Raw genomic sequence first — 16036 nt, forward strand, 5'->3', positions numbered from 1 at the left:
AAAACAGTGCATTATCCCCTCGGTGTATAATCTACTGTTATCAATGTACCGTATCGTAGTTTAGATAATTGCAACTTTTAACACCATACGTAGATTAAAACCGATATCAAGAATTGGGTAGAAAGAGGCCGTAGTCGATTTTGGAGCAAAAATTTAAAATTGATAGAAATTATACACGTTTTGTTACGTAATATCTAAATAACAAGTGTTGGTTTCTATTAGCACGTTTTCTCATCATGCCTTTTAATAATGAGGTCGCGAGCGTGCGTCACCGGTAATATATGAAGAGAAGGGGCAGTTTTTAAAAATTCATCAAAAAATTATGGTGGTAAATTATACAAATTGATGTATAAGAATAGTTTCAGCAAATGTTGTAGATTGTTTAGGTATCAAAATTACATTGAAATTAAGTAGATTTTCGGAGAAAAGGTCACTTGTTTTGAAGTAATTTCTGGAGAAAATTGAATTCGTTTAACTTTCATTTCCTCGAACTCTAAGTCATATAACAAAAAAGTAATCTGATAAAAGTCAAGTACAGAATATGTGTAATACAAATTTATCATTTTTAGCAGTCCAAACTGTACGAAATTTACAAATAAGAGCGACAAAATTAGTGCTTTACGCGCGTTTATCTAAGCGTCCTTCAGAAAAAAAATCATTACTAATTTAGTGAGTCTGTTTTCAAAAAATTGATCTGATAAAAGGCAAGATAAGAAGACGTGCTAATAGAAACCAGTACTTGTTATTTCAATTTGGTAACAAAAGGTATACAATTTCATCGACTAAATCTATCAATTTTACATTTTTGCGACTAAAATCGACACCGGCCTCTTAAACTGGCATGAAATATGATTGAGAATGTACTAAGGGTCGGTTACACCAAACTGTTTGTCATCGTTACGTTAATAGTGTAACCCGTTCTAATTAAAAAACCGCAAATCGATGTACAGGTTAGCCGTTTGGCACACGCATACTAGAGGTCAAAACAAAATTTTTGACCCGGATTGGTTCCTAAAAAAATGTCCGGGGGGTGGGGGAGTGGTAAACATTTTTTTTGTATCTATCTTGTGTAGTATCATACGAAAGGGCTTTTTGAGGCGATTCTAAAAATATATCACATCATTACATTTAGGCCATTTTTTTTAAAGTAAAACAAAAAGAATTTTCGAAACATACCAAGTTTGGGCTCCTCCAGATACGATATGGCTGTTTTTTTTTTGTACAATATACCACAAATGATACGTGATATTCTCATATCCAACCCCAAGAAAGCAATTTTGAAAATAATATCATTAACAATTTTTTATTTTATTTTACAAACTGACACAGTTCTACTTATTTATTTAGTCGTATGGCATATTACAATTCATGGTCGCTTTACAGATTTACAAATTAATAGTTAGGTTCTTCACCCAATGGGCTGCGTCGTCGCTTAGCTTAAGTAAGTCCAGAGGATCTCCTGTGTACTTCCTTTTTGGGCACTCGCGGACTATGTGGTAAATGGACTGTACAGGTGCTCCACAGTCGCACTTCGGTGTATCTCGCCACCCACACTTAAACATAAATTCTCCGGATCGCCCGCTTTCAGTGCGGAGTCTATTTAGTTGGCACCATTCCCGTCTCGGGGCCGAAAAACCTTGCGGTTTGTGGGTGGGATCGTAGCTGGCATGGGATGCCCTGGGCAAGTTAGCAATCCAGTCCGCTCTCCATTTATCTTTAATGTTAAAACTGCTCTCTTTAAGTTCCTGTGCCGTATTGTATGGTGGATGTCGGGATTTTAAGCGTAGCCTAGGCGGACAGAACAATTCCGAGAAGACGGGCAGCTTTGGATCTGCAGCAATTTTGTTTGCTTCCTTTAGCAGGGCTTGTTGTCTCCTAAGGTGAGGCGGAGCAATGTGGCTCAGAGCAGGCAGCCATTGTGTCGGAGTGGACTGTATGGTACCAGTTATGCACCGCATGGTTTTTCGCAGTTCTACTACAATACCTATTTTACGAGACTTATGGAACTATAGGTACTGCATGATACGTAATATCCATATATCCAACGGGAAATACCTCTCTAACCCTTTAAGGGGATCCCATGCCCCAATGACCTTCGATTTGAATCCCTTAGTTTTCTAATGTTTTTTGTAGCTTATCATATTAACAGCAACGGATTTTAGCAATATATTATCCCATATTTACTTCAAAGTTCATTGTTTTCGAAATATTTGGCATCAAAGTTGAACAATTTTAGGCCAAAAAACTGGTTTTCTGGCCATAAATTTTGTGTTAATTAGTTTAAAATTAAAACCTTAGACAAATTTTTAGAGACGTCTAAGACGAACCCAAATATGTAGATTTCGTATAAGTAAGATCTTTCACAGCAATCGAGATACGAAAAAAGGGTTTTTTTAGACAATGTTTAAAACAATCATAAATAAATAAGTATTCATTTTTTTCACAATCCGGTAGACAAAAATGGAGATAAAAGATTGAAGAACCGATAGCCGCTTGTCTTATAATTCTATATGTAGTGCAAAAGTACCCAAGTAGCAAAATGACGTAAAATGACGTCAGCGACGTCATAATGACGGCATTATTACGTCATTACGACGTCGCTGACGTCATTTGACGTCATTTTGCTACCTGGGTAGGAGATACGATTCAAAACTTGTCAAAAATCGATGAAAACCTCAGGTAGCCCCTTAACTGCGCCTTTTCATCGGTTGGTATAGTTTGTTTTGTTTTTGACACAAAATATCAAGATTGTATCCTTCCATAAATTTGTTTTGACCTCTAGTATGCGTGTGCCAAACGGCTAACCTGTACATCGATTTGCGGTATTTCTTTCTAATTGAGGTCGAGCGGCTTCCGCGTAACAGCTATTGGGAAGTTCATTTAATTGTTCGTTTAATTCTTAGGTATTAAATAAGGGTTAAGACCGGGCCGGGCTAGACATGTCGGATGCCTCGGCGCGGGCCCGGCCCGGTCTAGCGTGTGTCATCAATGCGTATTGTAAAAGGTGCGGGTACATCATGACACTTATTATTACGTATTATATCTAATCGATGAGAATTACAGAATAATAGTGTTATCTAATCATACATAATCTTTTAAAAATTTTTTAAATGGCAATTTGTCTTGCACCTATTTAATGATATTCGTTTGTCTTCCGTACTGACTGTTCGATCACCATTGATTGCTGTTGTCGTGTTTTTTACCACTTGAATTTAAAAAAATATAATTAATAAAGGTTATGGGTTATTTCCTTCGATTTCAACAGCTATAGCCCGACAATATCGCACCATGGTGCATTAAGTATACATGGTAAAAAAAAGGGCCCTGGAGGGAAAGTGCCTTAAAACCTTAAGTTAGCTCATTTTACTCAAAGAAAATTTAAAAAGAAACAAAACTGAATTCAGAAGTTTCGCTGCTAAGAATATTCTTGAGTACTAAATATTCGATTTTATGGATATTTTGTACGAGTGTTGACGAGACATTAACTGTATCGACTAGTAGAATAAAATAGCGAGTGCTTATTTATTGGTATTTTTCAGTCGGTTCGATTCCCGGGCGAGACAAGCGAATAAAAAAAAACTGAATGCAGTTTTGTTTCTTTAAAAAAATAAAAGAATTCTTACTGTAAGTAAAGGCACTAAGTAAAGGTTTAAAGCACTTTCCCTCCAGGGCCCATTATTTCTTTACACACTGTATAATAGATAATAGTCATCCAGTATTTACTACTAATTATTTGTCTGATCTGATCTAAAAGATGTATTCTATCGAAGCAAAAGATGGAAAAGTACCCTTTGAAGAAGCGCTCGGGAAAACAGGTAAGTTCAGTCATAAATTCATCATTTTAATTGACTTGTCCCGACAACTTTTTAATATTTTTAAGGGCCTTAAAAATGATATTCTAAATTTTTTTCAGCAGACTGGGCCGATGTAAAAACTAGTTATTTGTTTAAAAGGATATTCTTATTTTTTACACCCAGTAACGTCATGGGCATAGGATATTTTTAATATCTCAAGCATAATTATTATGAGCGTCGAAAGAATCATTTGATAAAGTGAAACTTAAGAATGACTCACGTTAGACCGGGCCGTGTCCGGGCCGGAGCTTCCGGCGCTTACTTTTCTATGACATGACAGGTGATCACGTGATGCTTTCCATAGAAAACGAAGCGCCGGAAGATCTAGCCCGGACACGGCCCGGTCTAACGTGAGTCATCCTTTATGATGGGGATGGGGACATTGAAGACCCATAAAGTTTTATGAAGTCAGCTTTTTTTGTTCAAGATTATTGAATTTGATTGATCTAATTTTTATACTTTACCGTGATTGACCACGGTAACGACACGATTTATCGTTACGATAAAGGGGTCTTAGATGTATTGAGATTGCATGTAGGTAGTTTCTCCTATTTTTCCGTCCACAATAATGTATGCACATTTTACATAAAAGCGCCCTTTAAGGATGACTCACGTTAGACCGGGCCGTGTCCGGGCCAGAGCTTCCGGCGCTTACTTTTCTATGACATGACATGACACGTGATGCTTTCCATAGAAAACGAAGCGCCGGAAGCTCCGGCCCGGAACCGGCCCGGCCTAACGTAAGTCATCCTTTAGGCTCTTGCTTTTTAAGTTTCATACTTCTGTCATCGAATTCATGTCATTATCATGTTTTCCAGGTTATGGCTTGTACAGTTACCTGATAATAGCGCTAGCGGGCGCGTCCACCATCTCCTTCGTAGCTTTGATATACGGAAGCACCATTATCGTGCCAGCAAGTGCATGTGAACTAGAAACCACCACGGCACAGCAGGGGCTTGTGGTCGGGGTGCCTGTTGCAGGTATTTGTGCATGCTCGTTCACTGAAAAGCTCCCAACAAGTACAATCTCACAACTGTACTAGTTCGGTCTTTTAGTACATTTAGTACAGTAGTAAAGCCTGACCAGGAATGTATGATCACGCGCCATGTTGCGGAATTTTAATGGAACGAATTTTTTCATACTATACTGAACTGTCACCCTATACATGAGAATGAACAGCGCCCTCTTGACAATGATCATATAATTACTGGTCATGCTTTACACCATAGACATAGTATATACAAGTAGTAGACATGAAACCGAGCGACCAGGGGTAAGAGAAAGACATATTCATATATTTGACAGTTTAATGTATGGCAGCATAATACTTTTTCTCTTTTAAAAATTTCGGTATTTCGCCATCGCCTCCTACCTATGATGCCATAACCCGACCATGAAAAAATGCCCGGTCGGTGATAAGGACAAAGCATGGCACTATTTTCTCTTTCCTCTTATAGGAATCGCAATAAGACTATCTTTCTCTATCAAAGAGTGTCAGGCCCTTGCTTTACACCGAGAGAAACTGAGCATAATAAGCGGCTATCTGCTATCTCGCTCTTACTAGCCGGCCGGGCGGGAGCCGTTCGCCCATCTTTGCTCGCACGCGCTCGGCGAGCGGCGAGCCGGCGAGACACTTAAACTTACACTTTGCTAAATTGAGTTACTAACAAGAGGGACGCCGCTATACGTGAGACGCGAAAAGAGATACATCCTATCGTTTCTCACGTATAGCGGCGTCCCTCTTGTTAGTCACTAAATTAGGATAGTGTAATAAGCTCTTTAGTTCGGTCGGATCACTCGGATTGCTTTGCTGTCATTGTCATTCCTCGGTCCTCGCTCCCATTCTGTTTCGTTCGCGTGGAGTGTACTAAAATGTACTAAGAGCAGAATCATTAGGGAATAGTTCGGTCTAGTACAGTGGAGGGAATCGTGTCTTTTTGATTTTAGTACATGTACTTACACAACACAAGCCTATAGAGTGCCAAAAATGCCAGTTGCTCCCGTCAGTTGTATGCTAAGGGGATTCCTGTGGGGCTAAGATGGTCAACTCTTTATCGTATGTTACCATGCCTGTCACTATCACGTATGTTTGTGCAAAAGTGACATATGGCACGACAGGCGATAAATTCGCGACCGGCAGCGGTATCATGGTCGCATTTTTATCACCTGTCATGCCATGTGTCACTTTCGCACTTAAATATTTGTTAGAACGTGACAGGCATGGTGACAAATGACAAAGAGCCGACCATCTAAGCCCTACAGGCTACCGCCGCTGGTGTTTAAATTAAGTGTAGTATTCCATGTTTTTAAATAAAGAGTGTCCTCAATACACACATACAAAATTACCTACTTATTACTATCAAGTTATCAACACGTCGTAATTTTGTCATAATCAGCTACATATCTACATAAATAATTCGCTTGCTCATATTGCGACTTTATTTATTGTGACATGAATTTCATGTTAACAATTTTTTTTTGTAGAATAAAGTGATTTACTACTACTAATACTACTACTACTTTTCGACAGGGGCGTTGATAGGCTCTCTGCTATGGGGCTTTCTGGGCGACACGCGCGGCCGCCGCCGCATGCTGCTGGTATCGCTGGCGCTGGGCGCCGCGTCCAACGCGCTGGCCAGCATATCTGTCAACTGGATCATGCTGATGATCATCCAGCTATGCACCGTCACTTTGTAAGTTCTTTATTAAACGTTGGAATCAAAAAGATCCTGGAATTCATCATATCGTGTTACATATTTTCTTATTGTTTTTGTCTCATCATACTAGAAAATTTATGTACAACAGCGGGCTTAACACGGTAGCATTTTTATCGCTTGTCACAATGTCTGTCACGTTCTAACAAGTAGGTAAGTGCGAAAGTGACAGGCATAGTGACAGGAGATAAAAATGCAACCATGCTGACACCGCAGAACAGTAAAAACAAAGCGTCTTGCATCATAACTTTTGTTCATTGCTCTTCGAGTAGTCAATTCCCAAAATCTACATACCTAATTTGCATTCTTTTGCCCACATTGCTAGTGGTTTTACAGTTCCAATGGTCGCCTAGAAAGACCAAGCAGTTGTCATAGCAAAAAGTGCGAAATGTTACACAAATCATGGTTGTGTTTCCAGGGGCTCAGGGATATACGTGCTGTCAATGACTCTGCTCAGCGAGAGTGTACCACTACAGAAACGTAATGTCGCCATGGTTCTGGTTTCCAGCGTCTTTCTACTATCACAAGGCATTTTATCAGGTATACAAAATTATCAAATAGTGCTAACTAATCGACGTATTGTTATGAATATCGCCTTAAGGATGACTCACGTTAGACCGGGCCGTGTCCGAGCTGGAGCTTCCGGCGCTTACTTTTCTATGACATGACAGGTGATCACGTGATGCTTTCCATAGAAAACGAAGCGCCGGAAGCTCCGGCCCGGCCACGGCCCGGTCTAACGTGAGTCATCCTTTACCCTTGGGATAAGAATTATGTTTTGTAGAATTATGTAAATCTAACTGTACTATAATCACTTTCTAAATGAAACGAAGTACATACTTTTTAGGATATTTTTGGTCAAAACATAATCTTTAAATACTGATAGTTCACCAGTTATCGAAACGGATTTCTTGTTATACACACAGTTTCTCGTTGTGTTTCTTAAATGACTTCCAAATATTTTTAGTAATGTCTATACCCATCATCCCGTTGACGTTTTCTTACCACCTGGAGGCGCTTGGTATCTACTGGAACTCCTGGCGTACTCTGCAGGTGGTGTACTCACTGCCGTGTCTTATCTGCGCGGTGTTCTGGGTATTCATGCAGGAGAGCCCCAAGTACGTACTGGCTAGTGGAAATGAGGACCAGGCACTGAAGATCTTGAGGACCATCCACAGGTTGAATAATTGCAGACGTGGGGAAGAATTGCAAGTATGTTGCATTATTAAAATTAAAGGATGACTCACGCTAGACCGGGCCGGGGCCGGGCCGGAGCTTCCGGCGCTTCGTTTTCTATGGAAAGCGCCACGTATTCACCGATCAGCCGTCATATAAAAAGATCGTCATCAGGTCAAGATTCGATGATGGAATCCAGAAAAATCGAGGCAACTCTTCGAATATTATAGATAAAACTTGTAGTGATCTGGATACTTTTGATTACATAGCTCATTTTCTCTCGAAAAGCGACATTCGGTTAAGTGGAATTGCTGATGAACACCTTAAAATTATGTAATAGTGCTTTGTGCAGTCAGTTCTTTTCTTGTAAAGGAGATTTTTTTTATTTTAAGGTAAAAGCGCTTCTGCAAGAGAAGGATGCCACATCCGAAAAGAAGTCAAATGTTAAGGAGCAAATAGCGCCGCTATTCAAGAAACCATATTTGAAGAGCACTTTAATCATGGCCAGTCTCTTCATGTTATTCCAAATGTAAGTTCCGTGGTGGCACATCTGAATCTCTATTTTATGCTGCGAAGCATGCAGCCCACGGTCTGGACGCCCGTAGGCAGCGGAGCGACGATTCATTTGACTTAGCTCAAGGAAGTGGTTTCCCTTTCAGAGATACCATTTAATGAAAGGGTATCCCCTTCCTAATTCAAAAAATTATGACATCTGTGCTGTCAACGCGCTAGACCCGGGTATGTCCTTAAACTACGTCCGGACCCGGGGGTATGTCTTTCGCTTTGTGTGGTAGGGCACAGGACAGCGGATGTCATTCCAGATCTAGAGCAGAGCCCAACTGGGGAAGTACCTCCACCTTACAGAAAACCGCAGCCAAATAACACTAGGTAGACCCTACTCATAGTGTTGTGTTCCTGCCGGTGAGTAAGGTTGCCAGAGCTCAACGAGGGAGAGGAGTGTTAGGGTCGGCAACGCGCATGTAACTCCTTTGGAGTTGCAGGCGTACATAGGCTACGGAGACTGCTTAACATCAGGCGGGCCGTATGCTTGTTTGCCACCGACGTAGTATAAAAAAAAGACACCCAGTCCTTCACTCTATTTTTACGAAGAGAAAGTTGAAAATGGAATAAGCGTTATAATTTATAATCGATACCCCTTCAAGAGGTTAGCGCTTAAGAACCGTATTAGCTTACCCGTATTATGAAGCGCTTAAAAATCCAAATGAAAGGGGTTTAGTTAGCAACTGCTTTGGTAAGCAAAGCCTTACGAAATACCTCTTCCAAAACCCTCGAAGGGGCGGGTCCCTGGTCCCTGGTGGTAACTGCTCATCATTTTTGTGCAGCACTATTATAGGGATCAACGCTTGGGTTCAACCTGTACCCGTAGCCAAAATAATTATCGATAAATTCCAATCGAAACGAAAGATAGATAGATAGATAAATCATTTATTTGGTGGCTGCAATGACACACAATATTTTTTTTAATTAGCCCGTTAAAGTGTCCCGCTGCTGGGCAAAGGCCTCTCCCCTTGATCTCCACAAATCCCGCTGTTATGCTTTTTCCGGCCAGTTACCGATGAAGGTGTCTAAGTCATCCCGCCATCTCCGTCTGGGCCTGCCACGTCCGCGCTTCTTTTGCGGCATCCACTTGGTGGCTATACTAGCCCACCTATCCGGATGCATGCGGCAGACGTGACGGCAGACACACAATATAAATGAAGAATAACACAATATTAATGAATAAGTATAAAGATGCAGCAAATTAACCAACAGTGTAGTAGCCTTCGTCGTGTGGGCTCCGAGCATCTTCAATCAACTGATGACACTGCTGGAGACAAAAGAGGGTTCGGACCTCACGCTCTGCCAGATCATCGCCACAGAAGTTGACGTTGATGTAAGTTATTTTTTTATTGTATTGTATTGTATTGTAAATTATTAAAAATAAATGGATATCTATAAATCATTCATTCATTCATTCATTCATTCATTCATTCATTCATTCATTCATTCTAGTTATAAGTTCAATTCCCACCGGACGAACTATGGATGGTATAGAAAGGATGCCAATCTCTTATGGCATAATTGTTGCAAAAGTGACCGCTTTCAGCTTTAAATAATAGTATACTGATTTAAACTATTACGATTTTCACTCATAATTTAAAACTAATACGCGATTAAGTCCCGTATTAGTTTTAAATAATAGTTCCTAATCTCTCCGGTGGCGCTAGTTAGGCTCTGGGACATGAGTATAACATGAACCATATAAGGCAACAAATAACCCGACCAAATTACGTAGGTTGTTTTTGGTAGTATTTTGGTGTATGGTGGCGCCAGCCCAGCTAATTACTGTTTTTTGATCGACACTTTTCATACATAGAGATTTGACTCCTTTATATAGTCTCCATGGAACGAACGGGCGGAATCGGCGCGCATTTGACATCCTCCTTGCGGACTCCAACGCTTCAGCCTTACATAATGTATAGGCATTAGGCACATTGAAAATACGCTCCGGCGCGGCCCGACTCCAGCCGGTCGGTGGGAATCGTACATTACGCTATATCGAGGTGTCGGTTTAAATGTCACTTAATGGCTTTGTACAGTCTATGGACGGTATAGAAAGGATGACAATCTCTTATGGCAGAATTGTTGCAAAAAGTGACCAGCTTTCAGCTGTAAATAATAGTTCCTACTCTCTCCGGTGGCGCTAGGTAGGCTCTGAGACCAAAGAGTATTGTAATATATAGGAGACTCTATGGCATGAACAATAGAGGTATAATAATTTAGAGATGAAATGGGGGAGGGGCAGGAAATAACCCGACCAAATTACGTAGGTTGTTTCTGGTATTTTGTCAGGAATGTTAAAACGTGTTTTTAATTTTGTCGCATTGCGTATGTTCTGTCCCTCACGGTCGCACGGGTGCACATCTATATAAAATACTAAGTGTAATGGTGTAGGTACTTCAGTGTATGGTGGCGCCGCCTATTTACCGTTTTTTACGGTCACTATTTGATACATGAAGATTCATTTCCTTACCTCTGCTTTCCATAGTACAGTCGCCATCAGATATATCGAAGCGGCTAAGGTGCTCAAAAATATCTGAACGCACTCTAACGCCTTGACAATAGAGGCGTGTTCAGATATTTTTGAGCACCTTAGCCGCTTCGATATATCTGATGGCGACTGTACTTACCTGAATATATGAGACTGCTACATAATGAAAGGCATTAAAATACGAGTGTGGGTTTATGAAACGAGTTTTAAGCAAGTTTCATAAAAACACTATTACAACACGCACATATCCGCATCTCTATGATGAGTTCAGAAACCGCATGTTACGACCGCCATTGCGGATTTGATCGCACAATCAACAAAAGGTCATCTCGACTGATAGGTATTAGCAAAGATAGATATAACTCCGTAAAAGATGGATACAGTCTAAGGAAAAAACGTGCCTCGAAAATCACGAAAATTTGATTCTCGATCAGATGGCGCCACTAGTTTTGGCCTACTCTCGTATAGAGGGCGTTGACGGTTTCGTTTGTTATTTATAATTTTAACGCATATCAGTGAAAGAACATGGGTCAAAATCATATAAAAATAATTAATGCAAATAAAAAAATCATTTATCCATATTTAAATACATTTTAACGTATTTTTATAAATCTTCATTTTTAGTTTTAAAGTATGTCGATAGATGACAGTGAATTTACAGTGGTTGCAAAATTTACTATGACAGTACCGCTCTATCTTATTATATCCTCTTTGGTACTAGATATGCTTTTAGAGATGTTTGAAATTTTTATGTTATTTATTTAAAAATTTAAATCAGGCAACAAGGCCCATACATATATAGGTATATATAGGCATATATAGGTATATATAGGTTATTAGCATACCCCGGATTTTTGACAAACTGTATGTCTGTCTGTATGTCCGTCTGTCTGTCACCAGGCTATATCTCATGAACCGTGATAGCGAGACTTGAAATTTTCACAAATGATTTTTTTGCCGTTTTTTGCGTAATGGTACGGAACCCTTCGTGCGCGAGTCCGACTCGCACTTGGCCGGTTTTTGATCTAGTTTAGATAATTGCCATTTTCAAAATTACCTACCCCGCTTTCTCAAGCCTATGCGTTGCCTAAAGATCGCCACCATATTCATTAACATGAGTATTCCAATGATGAAATGTTCTCTCCCACCATACTTCACTTAATTTTAAATTATGTACCTACATGAAATAAAACTATGAAAACGGATTATATCGCGTATATTGAATTTATAATACATCCCGACGTTTCGAACTCTTTACAGCGTTCGTGGTCAACGGGTGACTGAGGAAAAATTACAATGTGCAAAAATACCCACATACTAAAATAATGAACAATCATAGACTACAAACTTTAAGGCTGGTTGTACATACAAAATCGGTTCATAAGGCTAGTTATACACTACAATTATTTTAAAGTAAAGATATATATATATACGCGATATAATCCGTTTTCATAGTTTTATTTCATGAGTAACTATCGCGGTAACCGAAGACAATATTATGTACCTACATATATGCCTGCACTCAGGTTCATGTGTGAACTTGCCCTAATCGTCGACAACCGGTCTGGCCTAGTGGGTAGTGACCCTACCTGTGAAGCCGATGGTCCTGGGTTCGAATCCCGGTAAGGGCATTTATTTGTGTGATGAGCACAAATTTGTTCCTGAGTCATGGGTGTTTTCTATGTATTTAAGTATTTATATATTATATATATCGTTGTTTGAGTACCCATAACACAAGCCTCCTTGGGCTTACCGTGGGACTTACTCAATCTGTGTAAGAATGTCCTATATTTTTTTTTTTTAATGTAATATCTGTTTAATATGATTAATATGCAATAAATTATGAATTCACATCATTGGTCTTCTATCCGTAAAGTAAATCCAGAATGGTATCTATTTTCCAGCCTGATGCAGCACCCTGTTCCATCAACAGTACCGCTATGCTGCTACTCCTGGCCATGTGTGCGCTGCAATCTGTATTCAACACCATCCTCAGCCTGGTCTGAGTACTTATTAGAAAATCACAATAATATGGGGCATTTTCTATGAAAAGGGACCTTAATGTCGATGGCGCTTACGCCGCACAACGTCGCGCGGCATTGTATTTATATCGGAGCATCGTTTATAATGGCGTAAGCGCCATCGACAATAAGGTCCCTTTTTATAGAAAATACCACATATATTTAAATACCTAATGATAGTATAGTCATGTTAAATAAGTGACCCTAGTTATCATAACACAACAATGTCTGTCATCCCGTAATTTTCAAGGAAAAAACGAGACCCTTACAGGATCACTTTGTTTATTTCTATTCCAAATATTCATAGTATTTAATACTTAAAGTTATAAGTGAGAAATCATCAATTGTTCACGCCATTGGACTTTCCGCATGTTTAATTCAGTCTTTGAGTAATATGTGTATCGATATTGTCGATGATTTAATTAGCAAAAAACAAAAATTAACATTTTTAGAGACGACTTCGCCATTTTGAAATTCATTTGCAAATCCTCATATTGTCATAATTTAACTGGGTAGTTTTTGGCAATATACAAGAATGAATTGACACATAAAATAAACCCCATTACCAACAATCCACAGATAGTGGACAAAGCAGGCCGCCGCAACACCGCCATGGCCGTCGCCTCCGTGTGCGGCTTGTCCGGCGTGCTGGTCAACTTGGTCCCCAATGCCATAGGCACGGCTGTGCTGTTCGCAGTTTTCTCCCTGGGTGGCGTGACGTCGGGCTTTTATACCGCTATCGCTGTTGCACTGTTCCCCACACGACTGAGGTTTGTTTCCATGACGGATCATCATCAACAGCCATTTTGTGGACTTTTCCCACGGCTTGCAAAGGGCTGAGATTTTCTCGGCAACGTAATGTTAAAATAGATGCAGGGACTCGTTTTTTAAAGCGATTCTCTAACCTTTCAATTCAGAGAACCTTTCATTTCAATTCAATTCAGAAACAATATCATATTTTCCCTACCACACACATACTAATAAAGGAACTGGCTAGGGTAATCGCTTACCAGTCGCGTTTAAGACATTACACATAACACCTGTGTAAATAGCTGGTGAAAAAATAGTCAAGACTCAAGACCCTTGAGGGAGGAATTTTCAAGCATTCCAGCAGCATAGATTTATGGCTGACATTATGATAAATATAGGGCAAATAAGGTAAACCTGCCATAACATGATGGGGACTTCATCTCAAGGATTGTTTTTCAGAGTTTGTTGGTAGTAGGTATAAGTAATAGTGTCTGTTGTTTCCAGGACCATGGCTATGGCTTTACAAATGGTGGGCGCACGGCTGATGAGCGTCGTTTTAATTCAAATCATCAACTACCTCCTTGTCAATTCTTGCGAGCTGGGCTTCTACCTCTTCTCAATTCTGTTTGCCTGTAAGTCATGCATCATTTACTTTGCTGCTACTTCTGATTTCAATCCTCATATCTCAGTCTACTTTCGCTTAATTGTTTAAAAAAAATTATACTACTCCGTAAAAGACATTTGCTTAACCTAAAATGGATTCCATAGTGTAATTGCTATGTGTTATCTTATTTTGCTTCTAATACGTCCTGAGACTACAAGACCCATACATAATATATATTATAGTTTGGCACCTTTAACTACACATCAGTAATTTAATATCGTAGCATTATGGTGGCGGGCGTATTTGAGTTAGTAGGGATAAATACGAGTAGTACATAATATCAATTGTTGTAATGGTTACAATAGTATGGTCATACCGATTTCTTCAACACACCACGCTGCCACAAAAATGCTACGTGATTCCTTGATTACCAATGTTCTGGTAATCCATCTTTACACTATTGTGCTCCACCTTTTGATGTTTTTTTGACTATTTTCTCTGCAGCATCAGCGTTGGTATTGGCTCTATTACCAGACGACCGCCAGCTGCTCGCGCCGCTGAAACAGCCCAATCCGGAAATTGTTGATGAGCAACATGAGCAGAGGACATCCATTTAACTTATATTTGTATGCAACATGTCTGTATTTTTATTACTTTTTAACAGCTGAAGCCTTTGTATCAAGAATAAAGATCTGTGATTATATTCCGTTGTTTTCTGTACCGTAACAAAGTAAAAATGTATGTCCCCATTTTGTTCCTAATTACTAGTTACGAAGTATGAGCTACCAAGACAATCGGCTCTGCCCGAGCTCTGAATCTGACTCATTTTATTACGAGGAAAACTGCCTGATATTCATCACGACAAATTTTTTTTCGAAATTTATGTAGTAATTATTATCATACACCTACCATATTTTGCTACTTAGACTATTTGAGGAACTTCTTTCTGAGGAAGAAAATAATTAAAAGGCACAATTTCTGTAGCCCTAATATATACACAAATATCAATGGTTTGCACTAGGGTATCTAATCACAGAGGAAAATTGATATGGTCAGTTTAATATTCTTATAATTTAAATACCTGACAAGCCTATAATTAAACCAGATGTATCACAGATATAAATGACGACTTTGACGACCGGTCTGGCCTAGTGGGTACTTGGGTAGTGACCCTGCCTGCGAAACCGATGGTCCTGGGTTCGAATCCCGGTAAGGGCATTTATTTGTGTGATGAGCACAGATATTTGTTCCTGAGTCTTGAGTGTTTTCTATGTATTTAAGTATTTATATATTATATATATCGTTGTCTGAGTACCCATAACACAAGCCTTCTTGGGCTTACCGTGGGACTTAGTCAATCTGTGTATGAATGTCTTATAATATTTATTATTTATTTATTTATTGCAGCCCAAAAATTGCGAGCACCCAAAGACAAGAACATATTTCCTGTCACAGGTTAGTAATTTTAAAATTATATTATACGTAAATTTTGTATAAAAAAATCGGATTCTTGATCTAAATATAAATCGTGATATTTGCGTCATCCAGCGTATATATTAAATCTGTGCTAGATATCAATAAATAAATCACTGCCGATAGCAAATGATTATTTATTTTATCAACATATTAATTTGAATATTCACATAACATATTTTCCAAGTCTTAAAAATGAGTGCAAAATGATAAGACGTCTTACATCGAAACTCAAAAAAAATTTATATTTGTAATTAATGACGAAAATGGAATATATATATGCAGATGAGTTATTATATTAACAAACAAACTGAATCAATATATCTTCCGTTCATTTGGCTTGAAAATATTAAATATTAAATTAGGTAGGCATTTCTACCTAAATATAAAAA

The 16036-nt window shown here is 39.1% G+C and overlaps 1 protein-coding gene across 1 annotated transcript; it reads left to right on the forward strand.

The window, feature by feature from the left end:
• Positions 1–3754: 3754 nt before the first annotated feature.
• On the forward strand, positions 3755–14874 carry LOC134749182 (solute carrier family 22 member 11-like). Its single transcript, XM_063684054.1, has 11 exons — positions 3755–3815; positions 4673–4834; positions 6376–6547; positions 6987–7108; positions 7536–7780; positions 8137–8264; positions 9512–9638; positions 12701–12796; positions 13397–13625; positions 14056–14199; positions 14676–14874. Exons 1-11 carry the CDS (start codon positions 3755–3757, stop codon positions 14786–14788), a joined length of 1599 nt encoding a protein of 532 aa, XP_063540124.1. The 3' UTR covers positions 14789–14874.
• Positions 14875–16036: the final 1162 nt, after the last annotated feature.

The sequence above is a fragment of the Cydia strobilella genome, chromosome 2 (assembly GCF_947568885.1).
Source record: "Cydia strobilella chromosome 2, ilCydStro3.1, whole genome shotgun sequence".
Taxonomy (NCBI): Eukaryota; Metazoa; Arthropoda; class Insecta; order Lepidoptera; family Tortricidae; genus Cydia; species Cydia strobilella.

Coding starts and splice junctions, on each gene's coding strand:
- LOC134749182 (XM_063684054.1), top strand. CDS start 3,755: ATGTATTCTATCGAAGCAAAAGATGGAAAAGTACCCTTTGAAGAAGCG. Junction 8,265..9,511: donor ATGGCCAGTCTCTTCATGTT/ATTCCAAATGTA, acceptor CAGCAAATTAAC/CAACAGTGTAGTAGCCTTCG. Junction 14,200..14,675: donor CTTCTCAATTCTGTTTGCCT/GTAAGTCATGCA, acceptor TTTTCTCTGCAG/CATCAGCGTTGGTATTGGCT.